This window comes from Trifolium pratense, linkage group LG2 (assembly GCF_020283565.1).
Source record: "Trifolium pratense cultivar HEN17-A07 linkage group LG2, ARS_RC_1.1, whole genome shotgun sequence".
Taxonomy (NCBI): Eukaryota; Viridiplantae; Streptophyta; class Magnoliopsida; order Fabales; family Fabaceae; genus Trifolium; species Trifolium pratense.
In genome coordinates this window covers 8,180,519-8,200,642 of record NC_060060.1, presented here as the reverse complement: position 1 = coordinate 8,200,642, position 20,124 = coordinate 8,180,519, and the positions used below count along the sequence as shown (strand labels likewise).

Sequence of the window (20,124 nt, the reverse complement as noted above, 5' to 3'; positions counted from 1 at the left end):
TAAAATTAGTGGTTTGACTAGCTTATAAGTGTGAAATGACATAAAAAAAATTTTTTTTTTTCTTCTTTCAAGTAAGATGATAGGTGTAAAATTGGAAGAAAATATGATAAGCTATAAGAAACATGCTCTGAGTGTCCTTGAGTGCATTGGAACAAGAAAGTATTTAGGTCTCCTTTTTAATGATTGAATTGAGCAAAAGGCTATTTTGATAGAGTTTGGAAACATATTTGCAACTGGAGTAGTAAAATGATTTCTTACGTGGGTGGAGAAGTTCTTATTAAATCAGTGGTACAAGCCATTTCTTCTTACTTAATGACTGTATTTTTTCTTTTTAACTCCATTGAAGGAGATATTCAAAATCAAAAGGTGATGATGAATTCTTTCTAGTGGAGGTCCATTTGAACTATTTCTCACCCCTCTTCATTTTCTGCCAATTTTTAAGTTAAACAACAGATTGCATAAAACTAGTACATAAAGATTGAATAGCTTGATTTGGGGCATTCTCTTACTATGTTCTAGTGCCAAACTTCCTTGCCAGTCCAAATTATGAGCCTTAACATTGTGGTGACAACTAACAAGAAAATTATCAAACTGGTGTTTAAAGAGATTTACAACCTTGAATTACTGTGTCTATTGTGGCAAGAACAGAATTGGAACTTAAGCATTTAACAACAACATATGCATTAGATTCAATAATTACATTACCTATATTCTGATCTAGTGCAGGCTGGAGTCCTTATCTCACTCCAAAGGCCTTGGCTAAGGCAGGTTCCACAACCATATCTGCCGACTTGCAAGTATAAAACAACATTTCATTTTTCTGGTTTCTACTTTCTGATATCTGCAAAACAACTTGCATCTACACTAATTTTAGTTGCCTAGTGTCTGTGACTATTATCTAAACAGATTGAGGGGGTTGATGTTGTTGGGCCTAAAGTTGCCTCAGTGTCATTTGTCACCACTTTCAATATCTTCAACAACCTGACCTATACTCTGTTAGTATACCTTAAAGAATTTTAGCATTACTAAGTGTCGTGTTTACATGCTTAATATCAATAAAATTAGCAACTAAACATATACATTGCATGACTGCTAGTAACAAAAAGGAAATTGATAAAGAAAACTATTGAAAGCTCTATTGCATGAAATGATGAAATATCAGAAAGGAAACATAGCTCGAAGCATGTTCGTTTAAGATCTCAGTGGAATCAAGCGGAAAAAAGTGCTTCTTAATACACTATAAAAAAAATACAAAACTTGCTATCACTAAATCTAGTTTGAGGCATCTCAAAATGTAAAACAAATGGGCTAATGATCAAGTGTCATATTGCCCGGTAGCAAAAGCTGAAGACGACAACATTATTGAAGAATGAATAATACAACAGAATTGAACCTAAAATAATGTGATGACAGAACATGTGGCTTGAATTAGAGTAAGCAAAAGTAACACAATTGCAGCTACAAAAGACGTTATTTTCCAAGGAGTGCTGAAGTAGTCATGTATGAAAATTGCCTTATATTTATGAGAAGGATCCTCATAGAAGCAATTCAATTTTCTGCACAGCGAAATATAACTGCCATTGATATTTTCCTGAACAACATTAAGGCAAAGATTGTTAATCATTTTAGCAACTGCATTGCTATCACCCAATGTGTTAATCATTATTCCCTTGTCAACAAGCTTATCAACATCTTGACTTGTATCAATCAGGAAATCCAAGAGGACCGTGTAATCAGTCACGTAAGTCTGAAACGGATAATGACATTGCTCGAACGCAATCACATTTCTTATCAGTGTCTCAGTCCAGTGACAAACTTCGAATCTTGGTATCGTAAGTGTGCCCTTTGCAAACTTTAACTCGAGTAAACTTGGGTAATCTTGACCAACATCGAGTTTTACACCTGCTTCTACTAATTGGCTTGCACTATATAAATGCTTCACTATTTGTTTTTCCCTCTTTGGTAACATATCAGGCGGCAAGTAAAATACTCGTAACAGATCAGTGAGGTTATGTAATTGCATACTAACTTGATCAGGTTTCATTATATATTGCTGATAGTGTTCATGAAAATAGTGGATTGTAAACTTATTGTTATTTGCTTCATTAGGCAAAATACTCTGCAGGAAATGAACCTTAAAATAGTGAAAAGCAACATCAAAAAACGAAGAAACCTCGCCATCGATGCAACTAGGTTCAGTTAAGTTGAACAAGTCTTCAAGAACAAACCAAGGAAGCTGATTTTCAAGTAATATCAGATCAAGCTTAACATCACACCTCAACCATGGTTTTGATAATAAAGGATCTTCTTGCGGCCACTCAAGTGACCGAAGAAAATACTCGATTATAAAACAAGCGTCAGTTAAAATAATCTTAACAAAATCATCACTAGTTTGTTGAATGGCTTCTGAGTAACAACATCTAATGATTTCTTCTGATTTTTTTATGTATTCAATGAAATCACCTAAACCCTTTTGAGTTCTTTCTAGGAAACTCTTGAGGTACCTTAATTTCAGATCTTCCATTGATTCTAACCTCTTGTCACCATAGTGAAATGGGCCAATGGAAACAATGGTTGGAGTGTATGCTTCTTGATTAAGTTTTCGGATTTTTTGAGGTACTTTGTATATACAACAACGTGAGACTAAGGGAAGTTCTACACTTTGTAACATGGTTTCCATGTGAATTATCAAATCTCTATTTTCATTCCCTCTTTGAATTAAACTATTCTGTTGTAATTGTAACTCCATTTCCTTCATTAACCTAGCAACAAGTGTAGAAAACAAAAGACTATAAAAGTATGGTAAAGTGTAATGAAATGTAGAAGTACCTGTGTGAAGAACACAATTAGGAAGAGTCTTGCAGTGAAAATGTGTGAAATCTATTATAGAAAGAAAAAGAGCAATAACAAAGGGACCATTTGAGAGTCATACTTTTAGGCTGAGTCATACTTCAATTCAATTCCAAAAAGACCAAGTCTTGTCTTTTTAGCTTAAGAGTTAAGTCTTTCATGAAACGAAGTGAGAGGAAGGAAGACCATTTGAGATTTGTTTAGTAGTTTGATATTTGCTAAAATATTAGAAAAATTATTTTTAAGTGAATTATTATCATAATGCTTTAAAGATTTAACTTTTTTTGTCTATCGTCTCAACTATTTTCATAAAAAATTGAGAGATAATTGAAATATAATAAAAAATTATAATATTTTAAGAGATTTTTCAACAGCCAATATGTTTTTTCCGTATTCATCATCATAAATCGACCAAATTAAAATGGGTACGGAATCGGTGCGTACCATACGAGTACCATGGAGTATCCGGTACTGATACGTACCCAGTACGGGTACTTCACCATCTTAGGAGTACCCATGCTACATAGGTTAAAACTATAAGAGAAAATGGAAACAAATCACAAATGAATTAGAAAAAGTGAAAAACAAGGGCATGTGAAAAACAATTTTAATAATTTCTTTTATTTTTTCATAAATTAAAATATATTCTATGCACAACAGTAAAAAAATTAACTTTTTGAAATCTTTAAACTCGGTTAAACTAGTTGAGCAAAGTGTTAAGGAGCAGGAGGTCCACTGTTCAAGTTTTGTCCTGACAAAGAAGAAAAAAACTAACATAACATTGCAATACTAACGACTAACATTGCTTATAAAAAAAAAATTTTTGAAATAATATTTTAGTTAGTTTGCCATTGACTATTTATCTTGAGTTTTTAACCTTGAATCTCATTTATGTATTTTTTTTAAATAATTTTAAAGACCATATTAGTGTATGTTGCATACAAAAAATAAAATAAAATCAGTGTCTGCTATCATTAATTAAGAAAACAAAAAGAAAAATTTACATTAAAAAAACATTTTTTACACTTTTACAATGTTAATTACACCAATTTTAAGAAGTTTTTAATAAATATAATTTTCTTAAGTAGTACCCAAAATTAATGGTTAACATTTTTCTAATTTTAACTAGGCATTGCTTCCTTGTGTTTAAAATAATAAGTTAAAAAATGAAAAAAATAAAAAATACTAAAGAAAATATTATTTTTTTTCTCAAGAAAAATAGTATATGTACGGACAATATAAACTATTTTTTGTTGTTGACAATTTTATACTACTCACTCCGTTCGTTTTTAAGTGTCGTTTTAAATTTTTGCACACATGTTAATACACAACTTTGATCACTAATATTTTTAATTATATATTATAAAAATTATGAAAATTTAATATCTTTGTTGGCGTAAATTGTGTATCCTCTGCGTGTAATTGCAGAGACTAATCTCTCGAGTCTAGTGGGATCCAAATGGATGACAAACTCTCCCTATGTTTTAACATAAAATTTAATATTTTAAAAATATTTGTCGAGACAAATTGAACAATATCTTGTATTATAATATTTATTTTTATATATTAATAAAAAAATTACCCTGATATAATTCAACTTATACTTTTTTTTTTACGAAATAATTCAACTTATACTTGATTTTTTGACTTAAAAACAACATATATCAAAATCAATTTATAGAGCACTAGCGGGCCAGTCCGCGCCTGCCTGTGTCTAACTTATGTACCTAAAAAAAAATATACGCCTTATGTTATGGTGAGTTTGTTAATAAAAGATTTTTGTTGCGACTCAAAAAAAGCAAGGGTAATGTTGGTATTATGAAAATTCTACCCCAAAACTCATGGATTCTTTTTATATATTATAGTATAGAATATATATAGATGAAAAAACCATAAAAAAAAGAGAGGAAGTTAAGGGCAATTATGAAATAATTAAAAAAGCATAAAGGAAGTTAATGCCAAAATGGACCCAAAAAAATTCAGCCCAAACTCCCTTATCCCCTTTATATATTGTTATAGATATCCTTCCATTCATTAAACTCAAAATGTATCGTAAAAAAAAAAAAAAACCAAAAATACAATGCCAAAGTATAGTACCACAACCACAACATTGGTCAGGCACTTCCTTCAAAAAAAAAAAAAAACATTGGTCATGCACTTGGCAAATCCACCACAAAACACAGAGCTTTATCTCAGTCCTCAGATCCCACTCTGTTAAAAAGGAAAGTGGTTTGGTCTAACCCAAATTTAACCGTTCGATCTAAATCTAACGGCACACATCACGCGTGTGTACTTATGTCACGTTGAATCTGTGACACGCACTCACATTCTCTCTCCTCCTCCTCTCTCTCTCGCCTGCAACTCCCCGGTCGTCGACAAACCCTAACCACCTCCCTAAACACCGTCGTTTTGTTTTCCGAACTTCCCTGTTCACGCGCGTTCCACTACTGTGAATTCGTGAATCAATTTCTGGAGCTTATCATTATTTCTGTAAGTTAGGGTTCTTAATTCTTCATTTCAATTTAATTTGTCCAAATTCGTTTCTTCTATCAATTCAGTAAAAAAAAGTTTATTTTTTTAAAGGGCTTAAGCTTCAATCTTGTTATTGTAGGTCACACAGTCATGTGTATTAGGAGCTTTGTTGATTTTTATAGATTTTTTAATTGGAAGTTTTTTCCCTCTTTTTTACTGAAGATTTTATTACTTATAATAAATTGTTATCTATTTTACACTTACTTGATCATGTCATGTTAGTTGCATAGTTTGGGTAAATATCATTTATGTTTGATTGATGTAGTTTCTTATATAAGCTTAATTTGGTATATTTTTTTATCTGAACAAGTTTTTTTTTTGGTTATTCAGAAGTTGTTTTTCTTTGTTTTGTTCTATGTCATTATTAAGAATATATTACAAGGATAAAATGATTGAACACATTCACAAAGTGTGTATATTTTGAATTTACTCTTGGAGTTCTGATAACTTAGACAGCAACTACTTTCTATTTTACAGGATTAGCGTATACAGTACATTTACTCATGAATTAGACACAGTAGCGTATTGGTATAAATTATTTCAAATGGATGTTCATGTGATAAATGTTGAAGAAGAAAGTGATCATCAATCTGCAGATGACAGAGATACAGAACCTAGTGACGGTGAAATTAATAATGCTGAAAGTTCTGGATTTTATGTTGAGGAAGGGATTTCTGACCCATATTTGGGTATGGAATTTGATTCGGAGGATGCTGCCAAGGCTTTCTACTACGAGTACGCTAAACACGCGGGTTTCATCTCTAAAGTTGGCTCACGTAGTAGCTCTAAAGCCAACGGGCAAGATATGTATAGGGAGTTTGTGTGTGAAAGGGAAGGTTTGAACAAAAGGTTTAATGACGGTTGCAATGCTATGATTAAGATTGAGCTAAAGGGTCAAAATAAATGGGTTGTAACCAAATTTGTGAAGGAGCATAGTCATTCATTGATGAGTTCCAGCAAGTCACAAAAGCTGCATCCACGTAAGCATTTTTCCAGTGTCGGAAGGACTATGCCTGAAACTTATCAAGGAATTGGACTTGTTCCAAGTGGTGTCATGTATGTCTCTATGGATGGGAATCACGTTTCTAATCAGAATACTTCAGCGGTTCTGAATATTCATGCTTCCACTGCCGTTGATCCAAGTACCCCTGTTAAAAATGCCACATCGGTGAATTATACTGCTAGGCCACCTTCTCAAAACAGGACATTAGGGAAGGATGCCCATATTTTACTGGAGTATTTTAAGAAAATGCAGGGTGAGAACCCTGGTTTCTTCTATGCTATACAACTGGATGAAGACAATCATATGTCTAATGTCTTTTGGGCAGATGCCCGTTCCAGGACAGCTTACAGTCATTTTGGTGATGCAATTCATCTGGACACCACGTGTAGAGTTAACCAGTACAGCGTCCCATTTGCTCCTTTTACTGGAGTAAACAATCATGGTCAGTTGGTTTTGTTTGGTTGTGCACTCCTTTTTGATGACTCTGAGGCTTCTTTTTTGTGGCTCTTTAAGACATTTCTCTCAGCAATGAATGAACGACAACCTGTCTCCATAATTACTGATCAAGACATAGTCATACAGGAAGCAGTTTCACAAGTTTTCCCACAAGCTCGGCACTGTATTAACAAGTGGCATGTCTTGAGAGAAGGCCAGGAAAAGTTGGCCCATGTATGTCTAGCGCATCCAAATTTTCAGGGTGAACTTTATAATTGTATTAACCGGACAGAAACCATTGAGGAGTTTGAGTCATCTTGGAATTCTATCCTTGATAAATACAAACTTAGAAGAAATGATTGGCTTCAGTTGCTGTATAATGCCCGTGCTCAATGGGCTCCAGCTTACTTCCATGATTCATTTTTTGCTGCAATATCTCCTAATCAAGGATTTGGTGGTTCTTTTTTTGAAGGTTACATCAACCAACAGATGACATTGCCATTATTCTTTCGGCAGTATGAAAGAGCTTTAGAAAGCTGGATTGAAAAGGAAATAGAAGCAGACTTTGAGACAATTTGCACAACACCAGTTCTGAAGACTCCTTCACCAATGGAGAAACAGGCTGCTAACCTATATACAAGAAAAATATTTTTGAAGTTTCAGGATGAACTAGTTGAAACTTTTGTTTATACTGCAAATATAATTGAAGGAGATGATGTAAACAGTACATTCAAGGTTGCAAAATTTGAGGATGTCAACAAGGCATATACTGTTTCATTCAACCATGCAGAATTGAGAGCTAACTGTAGTTGCCAAATGTTTGAGTATTCAGGCATTCTTTGCAGGCACATTTTAACTGTTTTCACTATGACAAATGTTCTTACATTACCGTCTCATTACATCTTAAAAAGGTGGACAAAAAATGCAAAAAGTAGTGCTGGATCAGATGAATGTACTGGTGAATTACATGGACAGGAGTCCCTGACATTGAGGTACAGTAATCTATGTCGGGAAGCCATCAGATATGCTGAGGAAGGGGCAGTAACTGTGGAAACTTATAATGTTGCAGTGACTGGTCTTAAAGAAGGTGGAAAGAAGGTTACTGCAATGAAGAAAAGTGTTGCCAAAGCTACACCTCCTAACAGTCAAGCCAGTGGGACTAATAATAACAAGAAAACTACCACCAGTTCAACTTTGGATTCAACCCCTCTTTTGTGGCCCCGACAAGATGAAATAACAGGGAGGTTTAATCTCAATGATTCTGGTGGTCCGGTTCAATCAGTCGCTGACCTAAATTTGCCACGAATGACCCCAGTGTCTCTTCATCGAGATGGCGGTCCATCTGGAAACATGGTACTCAGGAAAAGATCCATTTTTCATCTGTTTCTATTGTTTAATGAAATAGGACTCCATGGAATTAATTTGATCGATGTTTTCTGTCATATAGGTGGTTCTTCCATGCCTAAAAGCAATGACATGGGTAATGGAGAACAAAAACTCAAGTCTGGGGAGTAAAGTAGCTGTTATCAATCTGAAGGTATGCTCATATTATCCTCTACTAAGGAAAAGTAAATTCTAATATTCTTTATTTAGCTTAGCTTTAAAGTTGGTCCTGATTTCAGTGCTTTATTTGTATGTTTATGGATATCTTTTGTAGCCTTTCAGTTGGAAAAGTACTTTGCTTTTTCCCTCTCATATCATATTTGATAACCAGTAAGGAGATTTAGTCCTTTAACATATTTCAAGCACCATATTGCAGCTGCAAGATAATAGTAGGAATCCATCAACAGAATTTGAGGTTAAGTTTCAGCTTTCAAGAGTTACTTTGGAACCAATGCTTAAGTCTATGGCCAGCATTAGTGAACAACTCTCAAAACCAGCAAATAAGGTTGCTGTAATAAATCTCAACGTATGTGATTTTATTTTCTAGATCTGTCTTAAATATTTTTTTATAATAATTTGCACAACTGTTCTTGTACTAGAAAAGCACAGTCCAATGCATCTTTAAACATCTGTGATTAAACTTCCTTTGAAGCAATGCTCTTGATATTAAGTTGCTATAGGGGTTAAGGAAGATGTACTTGTGTTAGTTTACTATTTATATAGTATTTATGATTGAGGAGAAATTGATTCTGTTGTTGAAGAAGATAATGTAATTTTTAGAATTTGGGTTGGACACTTGGACCTAACTCAACCCATATTTAACCGGTCTGTAAGGTGATGACTACTAACCACTTATTAACACATTGTTAAACCACATGTGATTCATTGCGACACTCTTAGCACACACCCCTCACGCCCAATATTTGGACATCTAAAGTGTGACCCGAATGACCCGATAGCAGGTGGCCCAACAAATATTTGATAGGTTCTGATACCATCTTAGAATTTGGGTTGGACGCCTTACTCAGCCCGTACAAAATTGGCTTGCAAGGTGATGGACTCACCCCTTATAAACACATTGTTTGACCATATCTCATCCAATGCGTGTCTCTCAGGGGTGGGGGTGGTGCAGGGATGGGGGTGGTGGCGGGATGGGGACGAAGAGGGTAAGGGGTAGGCGGCTACTGAGAGTTTTCAATGGTAGAAGAAGGGTTTTATTAGGGATTAGGATTTGGTTTTTTTTTTATGAATTAATTTTATTTTAGTTATTAATTAAATAAAATATGATTAATAATATAATTGCTTATTCATTTACCACATGGATGCCACCTCTATTAAAATGTCCACTGGCAAGGCTGATGTGGAGTTCTGTTTGTTAATTCATCAAAATCAAATGACAAGACTAAAGTTGAAAACGGAGAATAAGTGGAGGACAAAACATTATAGAAAAGTTTAGGAGATTATTTTATCGGGACTAAAAAAATATTTAGTACTCATTTTAATATCTTTTTAGACACAAAGCATGATCTTTTTTATACTAATATCCTATAATTGTTCTTATCAAATTTGTTTTAAACAAAAAAGTACCGTTGGTAAAAGTGTTCCATTCCTTAGTATCTCATGGTTAAGTCCTTAGTATCCCATGGTCAAGTGGGAGGTGGCATTTTGACTTTGAAGCCATATTTTGAGTAAACTGTCGGCTACTGCCTACATGGACTCATGGAGTAGTAATTTTATACAACATGGCTGTGTTATTTATTTTATTTTGTTTGGATAATTCTTTGAGGAAAAAGTCAAATATGTTTACTTTTAGTTCAATAATGGACCATTGGATCAATATGAAGTTATCAAAATCATATGATTCTCCATTTGAATCATACAACTAGATCCAATGCACAATGTAATGATATGAATTAGAACCGTACCAGAATGGATAAGAAAATAAAGACATTGATAAAAACAAATGCTAATAACTTATCACTAATTATATCATGATTTTTTTTTTTTTAAAAAAAATCGGATTTAATTTTTTTTTGGTTTACAATGAGCTGGGGATCGAACCCAAGACCTATAGCGTACTACCCAAACCCCTCACCACTAGACCAAACCTAATGGCTTAATTATATCATGATTCATGTCTCTTGTTGTAGCATTATTATACTATTATGTGTTATTATTTGATTAATTAGTTTTCTGTCTCTCGACTTTGACCTGCTTTTTGGATTAAATCTTGTAAATATTTCAGCTTCAAGACGTGGATACAAATTTCGGTGAGTCTGAAGTTAGGTTTCAGGTGTCCAAGGATACATTGGGTGCCATGCTACGATCAATGGCCTATATCCGTGAACAACTATCTCATGTTGTAAGTTTGTTGTTTGTTAATGTTACCTCTTTGCACATGATTCATGGGTCATAAAATTATTGTAATGAGCGAATCATTATTTTGGTCCTCAAAATTGTATGCGTCGAGCAATTTCGATTCTCAAATTTACAAAATGTCAGTTTATTTCATGAAATTGAAGATTGACAATCAATTCAATCATGTTTGATGAACTAGATTGCAAAATAGAGATCAATGGAAGCCTTAAACAAATTTCTGTATACTACTCCAACTAAGCATGCCCTAAACTTGTCGGCTAAGCATTTTTTTCTCTATTAGCTGCTGAAAGAGAGACTGAATTGATTGGCGACTTTTTCAAAAAAAAGAAAAAGAAAACTGGCTGTTGACCTTCAATTTTAGGAACTAATATTTCAGTACGTAAAATTGAATAATCCAAATTAGTTTGGGATGGGCTATTACCCAAATCTCTTCAACTCCGGGGGCAATTTACTCCTCAGCTTGAACTTAAGATTGTTTGAGGTTTTTTTGCAGTCCTGGTTGAAAATAATAGTGCCTCTGAAATTTCTTTGACTGCAAACTAGGACAAGTCAATACTTTCTTAAAAATTTAATATTAACCTTCCACCTTTATCACAACAGGTAGTTTTCAGTATTCTGATTTGATTATTGTGTTATGTGTATAATTGCATGTGACAAATATGCATTGCAATTGATCGACTTGGCATATATCCATTTTCTGAGTTCAATTTCCATGAATTTAGCCGAAAATCTGTCATTATGTGGGATTATTTTCTTTGTTGATGTTAATGTTCATTTAAATGTTAAAATTTGGCAGGGTGATGCACATTCAGAACCTCTATTGAAAAAGCATAAGAAGTAAAGCATCAGATTTTCATATCATAACCAGGTGGTGTGGCTGCATGTCTTCTAAATGGAAGTGCAATGACCACTCAGTACAAAGGGCAGGAAAAACTTAGTAGTTGTAGTGTTTATTTTAGTGTGGTTAGGTTCTTTCATCCGTCTGTTTTCTAACACATACAGGTATATCCTAAGCCGTAGCTTTGTTTTATATATGTCATGTTCCTCTTTATTTCACCCCATTCGTCAAATAACATATACGGTTTACGAATTTGGGCCTAAGGAAGGTAAACAAACAGTGTGAGCACCTCTTTCTCTGCCATCGCACCAGTTATTTGTAACTTTGTAAGTACGCATCTAGACGGAAGAAATTTGGTAATTATTTTGATTGCATTGATGATTGGGGTGGAAAAAGTAGTCTTCAAATAGTATGTAACGTAGGGGAATAATAGTATTAGCAAAAAAAATTATGGTTGGTGACGATTAATCTATAAATTGCATTTATCATGGGTCTCTATCTAAACTTCTACATTTGGGGGAAGAACAGCTATCACACTGCCATATTTTGAAGAGAGTTATGTCATTGTTTCCACAATTTTTTGCTTATAGCAAAACCTCACGATAATAACTGGTTGACACACAACTACTCAATTTGTACGTCATTGCATTACATTACATTAATCCGCCCGTTTGAAATAGCCAATTTTAAGTTTATCTTAATATAAGCCTAAAAAGGGAAATTATATCTTACAAGAAAAGTATATAATAAAGAAAAGTACTTATTAGTACGAAAGCAAAATTTAAAGAATGTGGGAGACTAGCTTCATTCACCGATATTTAAGATATCAATTGTTTAATAGATTGACAAATCAGTTTATAAGTGTGTTTTATTTATTAAAAAAAAGAGTATATAAGTGTGTGTTTTGGTAAAAAAAATTTATTTATCATATTAAATAGCAGCTATCTAAGCAGGGTAATTTCTATCTCAATATATAAGTTCAAAATCCGAATTATGCATATCTTCATTATCAATTTATCATTGTGATTTGTCATATGATCGCTTGGTGCCACAACATGATATACTCTATAATCATCATGTCTATATTGGGCAAAGAAGTACATAGCTTGGGGCTTTGGGGGTGTTATTCATTAGATTTTTTTCCCCTTCCTACATATTTTTTGTGCGTCCTACGTATTTTCATTTTTATGTTTCCGCTACTTAAATAGTGAATATTATAAAAAATGAGAAATTTTAAAGAAATTTTGTAAATTTTGTCTGCTACTTAAGTGATGGACGTTCTAAAAATATTTTGGTAGGATATTTTGGGGTGTATTTTGCTACCTAAATAGCAGAAAATGATATTTTGATAAATTAAAAATAAGTAAGGTGGCAAGAGAAAATTTCATTATTTTTTTTTGACACTAGAAAATTTCATTATTAAATTCAATTGTTTTGACTTTTTTGCCAATGGCAATTGGCAAACAATAGTAATATTTAAAAGCAAGCATAATTAGCTGAAGCCTTATTGTCATATTTAATTGGAGATTTCTTACAAGAAAATTATTCTTATTGACTCATCAAAGCACCCTGAATCCAACTACCTCAAGGTTTTATAACCCTTACATACACTACACAATAATTGTCGCATTTGTAAAAAATAATAATTGTCACAATAGATGTTAATCCTTTTATTTCATAATAATTGTCACATTTATAAAAAATAAATAAATAATAGTTGTTCAAAAAAAATTGTCACTTTTGGTTTTTAATGTAACTTTAATAATTTGTTTTATTTGTAATCTCTAATTAATACAATTTACCTCACTTATAAATTATTATTATTATGTTGGGTAAATAAAGGGACCTAAGCCAAAAAAAAAAAAGAGAGAAAGAAAACAACTAGAATAAATTACAGTAGTGAATGAAACACGCCTACCATCATAACTTAGCACCGGAACTACTTCACGAGGCGGTTGATCAAATACCATATAAGGGTAAAGTAGTAAAATTTTCCTTCTTTTTCAGTTATTAATTACTCTAAATTAGTGAGCCCCTTTTTCCTAAGAACCGGAGAGCACCCAAAAAAAGAAAAAAGAAAGAAATATCTATCTTAATTTGTGTAAGAAAGTGTAAGTAAATCTTGTAAACAAAAGAAAAAGGTTTTTTAGTAATCCTTGATCTTTTCAAACATATTTACCCCAAGGGATTTTCAAACAAAATTGAAGACTGTCTTCAGCTAATATACGTCTATGTTGTATGACTAATATTTGTTTTTACCAAAAACTTTCGGTTTTTTCTTAAAAATGGTGTACCATGTGGTTCTTTCTTCTTTCCGCAATATATATCATATGTGTATATAAAAATAGCCACGGAAAATCTCTACTTTATATTTGAGTGTAATATTGATATTGTGATGAGAAGAAATTAAGCAACACAATTGTAATGCACGACGTTGACTAATTAATTCACATGCATAGGTCAACAATCTTAATCTCTAGCTAATCTACATTTTTCTCCCCTATAAATACAATACATATATATAATAATAGTAATAACTTAAAATACAATGGATTGTGTAGCTCAATTTGTGAAGGTTGTATTGACATGTGGCAATGGCAACAATGACACCAACACAAAATCTCAAAATAATTTGATCAAAGTGAAAGCTATTGTCACTTTGAAACATAGTGATGATGGACTTCTACCCAATCTTGTAGATGATGGGATCCAAAAGATTGAAGAGTTGGTTGGAAAAACACTTGTCTTGGAGCTTGTGAGTAATGAAGTTGATCAAGGTAACTTCAAATTTTACATTAGTGATTTATATTATATAAATTTTTATTTCGATATTAAGTTTAACTAGACCCTTACCCGTGCGATGCACGGGTGTGATGCGATTGTTTTTATTTTACAATTGCATAAAATTGAAACATTAAATATTATCAAAATAATAATAATAATAATAAAATAGAGAATTCGAGATTCAAAAAATTTATTTTGTGGCATTGTAAGTGACTGATGTGGTTAAATGAAGAAATATTATTGGTTTAAGGATTATGGTTTACTTTACATGAGTAACAGAATAACTATATAAAATTTATATATATAGGAGTAATATGATATATCTTCGCACAACATATAAATCTATTTCAAAACACACAAATGATTGGATGAAAAGATATGCGGCAAAATCTAAGTCACACAATTGACATATAAATAGTGACAGAATTAGAAAAACTCAAATAAAACAAATAAAATTAAAGGGTACATACTTTTTAAAAATATTCCAAATGGACATATGTGAAGAGCATCAACCTCACAGTTGAGTTCTTTTAAGTAAGAGATGATGACCCAAAGCCTAAAATCAAATATTATAAAAATAAGTATTTCAATTAAAAAAATGAACAAATAAAAAAATAAAGGAAAGGAAAGTAAAGTAAAACAACTATTACATAATTCAATTAAAAATAAAGTATATATTATTTAATTTGTATCATAATAGAATATGAATACACATATACAGTAACACTTAACTAAACCTATAAATGATGTGCAACACAAAAGTTGAATGTATGATTTGCAACAAACAAAAAATGTCAAATTCTCTTAATTTTATTTGTTATGCAAAAAGTTAATTTTTGCAAAAAATAAAATAACTACAACAAATCATGGTTTTAGAAAATAACATAAGTATTTATACCTGATGCACAAAAGATGAAGAGGCAAGATAATGGAAAGAGAAATTGCACATATAAGATATGAGAAAATCTATTCTCACATTCAACCGAAAAAATAAATGGTAATCTTGTTAAGCACATGATTGAGCATCAGGGGATGAAAATATTTGTTTATAACATTCGTAATGGTTAGTTAGGAAAATATGAATAGGATACAAATTAAAACAATTGTAACCTGTATATTAAAATATTGGTAGAAGAGTCGAAGGGATGAAAATTGAATGGTGACTTAAGAGATGAAAAATATATTACCGGGAGTTACAAAGTTAATTATTGTGTATTTTTGTATTCTCCTTATTATAATATAGTAAGCAAATGTTATTATATTCGCCAAAAAAAGTAAAAGCTAAGTAAAGGTTTGAGTGAGTGTATATTAAAAAGCCATAAGTATATAAATGTAGAATATGAAAAGTATAGAGATGACAATAATAAAATAATAATAATAATAATATAAGTAGAAATGATGTGACATTGTAGAGTGATTTAATTGGATTTAAATGGATAATGTGGCTAAATGAAGCAATTTGATTGGTCTAAGTGGATTAGGGTTAGGAGAACTATTTAAGAATTATATATATAGATATATAATATAGTGTGAAAGTTCTGAAATATTATATCAGTGTAATTTGATGTGTCTATTCGATTTGAGCATGACGTAAAAATTTATCCGATTTTTGTATGAATGAAGAAGCAAACTCGGAGAAGGAAATGGTAAAAGGCTCGGCTCAATGTATAGAAGAAAAAGACGATGAAGAGCGGTATGAGGCAGAATTTGAGTTATATAAAGATTTTGGGAAGGTTGGTGCTATTCTCATTGAGAATGAGCAACACAAGGAGGTGTTTCTGAAGACTATAGTCCTTCATGGTTTCCCTGATGGTCCTCTCAATTTCACTTGCAATTCCTGGATTCAACCTAAGAATGATAGTCCTGATGAGAAAAGAGTTTTCTTCACCCACAAGGTCCGAATGATAGAAAATTGTTTTACACTTAGGGGACTTTTCAATTCCCCGATTTCTAAAAAACCACACATATTTCTGGAAGTATATTTTCAGACGATATAATTTTGGTCATTTCATTTCCTTATCTCGCGATAGTAATGGTTTATCTCGCGATAGTCTCATATATATCCTTAGAGAAAATTCTTTCCTATGTTCCTATATATGTTTAACTAATTTATATATGTAATGTAATAGCCATATTTGCCTTCTCAAACACCAAGAGGGTTACAAAGATTGAGAAAACAAGAGCTAATTTTACTCAGAGGAAACGGCGAAGGAGAAAGAAAAGACTCAGACAGAATCTATGACTATGATGTCTACAATGATCTTGGTGATCCTGACACCAACATTGAACTCAAAAGACCTATTCTTGGTGGCTCCAAACAATATCCATATCCAAGACGGTGTCGCACCGGTCGAAAACATTCTGATGCAGGTTATACCTATTCTAAAAGCTCATATTTTATGGAAAATGCTAAATAGTGCCCCCAAGGCACACCGATTAAGCATACTAATAAAAAGTTTTATCTTGAACTATGTATATTCAATACTTTATCTATATGTTTATAACAAAAATTATTTATGCAGATCCAAGGTATGAAACAAGGAGTAGTTTAAACTTCTATGTTCCACGTGATGAATCATTTTCTGAAACAAAGCAAACACAATTCAATACTTCCACCATAACCTTAGGAATAACTGCAGCTATTCAATCCTTAGATACAATCCTCACTGATCCAAATCTTGGATTTGCAAGCTTTGAAGACATAGAAAAAATTTACAAACAAGGATTTCAATTACCACCTTTTAAATCTAATGACTTAACATTTCTTCAAAAAGTCATTCCAAAGTTAATCCAAGTTGCTAATGATAGCCAAAATCTTTTGCGATTTGATGCCCCCGAACCATTCAAAAGTAAGTTTAATTCAATCATATAAATAAGTTGTAAATAATTTTTCTTAGTTTCTTATTGATATAAATAGGTTATTTGGAATTGCAGGAGATAGATTCTTTTGGTTTTCAGATTTGGAGTTTGCTAGAGAAACTTTGGCTGGTGCCAATCCACATAGCATTCAATTGGTCAAGGCATGAATATATTGCTACAAAAATTAATATTCATTTTACTTATTTATATATATGGAATAATTTTCAATTTTTTTCTTTCTGTTTTTGTTCAATTTATTTAGGAATGGCCTTTGAAAAGTAAACTAGATGCCAAAATCTATGGTCCACCAGAATCTGCAATTACTAAAGAAATCATTGAACAACAAATAATCACTTATAGCACATTTGAAGAGGTACCAAAAACATCAATGATATCTTTACTAAATTAACAATGTAAAGTGCTTAAAAATTAATCAATTTTATTTATAACTTGTAGGCTATTAAAGAAAAGAAGTTATTCATGCTAGACTATCATGATTTATACTTACCATATGTAAGCAAAGTGAGAGAAGTTGAAGGAACAACACTATATGGATCAAGAACACTATTCTTTCTCACCAATCAAGGCATATTGAAGCCAATAGCTATTGAGCTCACTAGACCCCCTATTGATGGCAAGCCACAATGGAAGAAAGTTTTCACACCTTCTTCTCATTCCACCAATCTCTGGCTTTGGAGGCTTGCGAAAACTCATGTTCTTGCGCATGATACCGGTCATCATCAACTTATAAGCCATTGGTGAGTACCAAATAAGTTGTATGAGATGTTATGTGAAGCTTATAACTAGTACGAACTTAGTAATATGTTGATTGTGTTTGTAGGCTAAGAGCTCATTGTGTTGTGGAACCTATTATAATTGCAACACATAGACAACTCAGTTCCATGCATCCAATTTATAGATTATTGCATCCACATCTAAGATATACCTTGGAAATCAATAAGGTTGCTCGTGAAGTGCTTATTAATGCAAGTGGAATCCTTGAAATATCATTTTTTCCTAAAAAGTATACGATGGAATTAAGCTCTGTGGCGTATGATAAGCTTTGGCGATTTGATACACAGGCGCTACCAAATGACCTTATCAATAGGTAATGTTATATAGATACTGAGTATTACGCTACAAAGTACTAACACAGACACAAACAAGACAATGTTAGTGACATGTCAACACTGATTGAAAAATGAAAGTTATAATGTAATCACATGTATTGGTGTCCGACACTGACACATGTCTCTGCAGACATGTCTTCAATTTGAAGTGTCGTGCTACATATATAATTATATATTATGCGTGTTTGTGTTTTCATATTGAAAACCACTAACTTTATTAAGTAAATTGTTATTATTTTTAGAGGAATGGCTGTGGTAGATTCTAAAGCACAACATGGCCTTAAGCTAGCAATTGAAGACTACCCTTTTGCCAATGATGGTCTTCTCATATGGGATGCTATTAAACAGTGGATCACAGATTATGTCAACCATTACTATCCAAGTCCAAATATAATAGAATCTGATCAAGAGCTTCAAGCATGGTGGACAGAAGTTCGAACAAAGGGTCACGGCGACAAATCTGAAGAACCATGGTGGCCAAAACTCAAAACACAAAATGATCTTATTAACATCATTACCACTATAGCTTGGGTAGCATCTGCACATCATTCAGCTGTAAACTTTACACAATATACATATGGAGGTTATTTCCCTAATAGACCAACAATTGCTAGAAACAAAATGCCTACAGAAGATCCTACAAAAGAAGAATGGGAAAAATTTATGAACAATCCAGAGCAAACACTTTTGGAGTGTTTTCCATCACAAATTCAAGCAACCTTATTTATGGTTATTTTGAACGTATTATCAGAACATTCACAAGATGAAGAATACATTGGACAAAAAATGGAGCCATCTTGGGGTGAGAATCCAACTATAAAAGTAGCCTTTGAAAAGTTTCATAGAAGATTGAAAGAGATTGAAGGTATTATAGACTCAAGGAATGCAAATATGAATTTGAAGAATAGATATGGTGCTGGAATAATGCCTTATGAGTCATTAAAGGCATTTTCAGGACCTGGAGTCACTGGCAAAGGAGTCCCATATAGCATATCCATTTAAAAGTTCAAAGGTTCTTCATATCCTATAATTTTTATGTGAGATTTGAACTGTGCTATAATAAATTATTGTACATTTGTTGTTAATTTAATCAAGAATAAAGATGCAAGTTGTTATGAATCAAAATAGCACATGTGGCAATATATTTGACATAACATAATTGGAGGTAAATGCACACGTGATTTTAAAATCAATAGTGGGTATGAAGAGAATTGATGAAGTCTTATCGTTAAGTCTTAGACTTATTCTTCTTCTATATTTTCCTTAATATTTCTTTCGTACTAAGAACATCAATTCTAATTGGGTTCTCATATATCAATTTTACCTAATCAATTTACAATATTATTGAGTATGTGAATCAATTGTTGCTTGAATATTTTTTTTTTATATATAACGATTTAATTTTTATTTAAAATTAAATATTTGGTTTATATAGCATGATTATGATGTTTGAATTTATTGTTATTATGTTTCTATAATAATTTCCTTTTACCATGCTCTTTGAATATATTTCATGCGAATTTAGTTTGCTTATGAGTTTTTCCTCATATTAAGGGATGCCAAGCAATCTAATGATTATCAAGTGGCGTCCTAAAGATACCTACATTTTTTGGGTAGTGCCAGCATATTTAAGACTTTTCTCATTTAATTTAATAAATTGTCGGGTAATTTTGACTTGAGTTGATTGAAACAACACAAAGCTAATTACAAATTGGACTTGGAGGAGTTAGCTTATTGATATAAAATAAAGAAGTGACCGACCATAATAAATTCCAATATCGGAGTACGAGTATCAGTAAACCATAGTAATAATTTGAATTGTTTTGGAAACTATAACTAAGTGTATTTCTGGAACTTTAAGGGTGTGTTTGATTGAGAGAAGAAAGTAAGAAGAAAGAAATAGGTGAGAGAGGGTGTGAAAAAAGAGAAAG

The 20,124-nt window shown here is 32.3% G+C and overlaps 3 protein-coding genes across 4 annotated transcripts; 2 read left to right on the top strand and 1 right to left on the bottom strand.

Annotated features, from left to right (window-relative positions):
* Positions 1–1,393: 1,393 nt before the first annotated feature.
* On the bottom strand, positions 1,394–2,758 carry LOC123904105 (UPF0481 protein At3g47200-like). Its single transcript, XM_045953795.1, has one exon. The coding sequence runs from the start codon at positions 2,756–2,758 to the stop codon at positions 1,394–1,396; it is 1,365 nt and encodes a 454-aa protein (XP_045809751.1).
* Positions 2,759–4,888: 2,130 nt separating this feature from the next.
* On the top strand, positions 4,889–11,905 carry LOC123905733 (protein FAR1-RELATED SEQUENCE 3). Of its 2 annotated transcripts, XM_045955443.1 has the most exons (6): positions 4,889–5,340; positions 5,860–8,173; positions 8,268–8,357; positions 8,580–8,729; positions 10,449–10,565; positions 11,379–11,905. In XM_045955443.1, the coding sequence occupies exons 2-6, from the start codon at positions 5,927–5,929 to the stop codon at positions 11,421–11,423; spliced, it is 2,649 nt and encodes an 882-aa protein (XP_045811399.1). In that variant the 5' UTR covers positions 4,889–5,340; positions 5,860–5,926; the 3' UTR covers positions 11,424–11,905. The 2 variants fall into 2 exon arrangements, with proteins under 2 accessions (XP_045811399.1, XP_045811400.1); XM_045955444.1 differs by lacking the exons at positions 10,449–10,565; positions 11,379–11,905 and having other exon boundaries at positions 4,921–5,340; positions 8,478–8,618.
* A 2,063-nt stretch (positions 11,906–13,968) lies between these two features.
* On the top strand, positions 13,969–19,344 carry LOC123904104 (linoleate 13S-lipoxygenase 2-1, chloroplastic-like). The gene is made up of 9 exons (XM_045953793.1): positions 13,969–14,197; positions 15,828–16,099; positions 16,334–16,574; positions 16,727–17,053; positions 17,139–17,224; positions 17,326–17,436; positions 17,520–17,821; positions 17,905–18,171; positions 18,436–19,344. The coding sequence occupies exons 1-9, from the start codon at positions 13,969–13,971 to the stop codon at positions 19,193–19,195; spliced, it is 2,595 nt and encodes an 864-aa protein (XP_045809749.1). The 3' UTR covers positions 19,196–19,344.
* Positions 19,345–20,124: the final 780 nt, after the last annotated feature.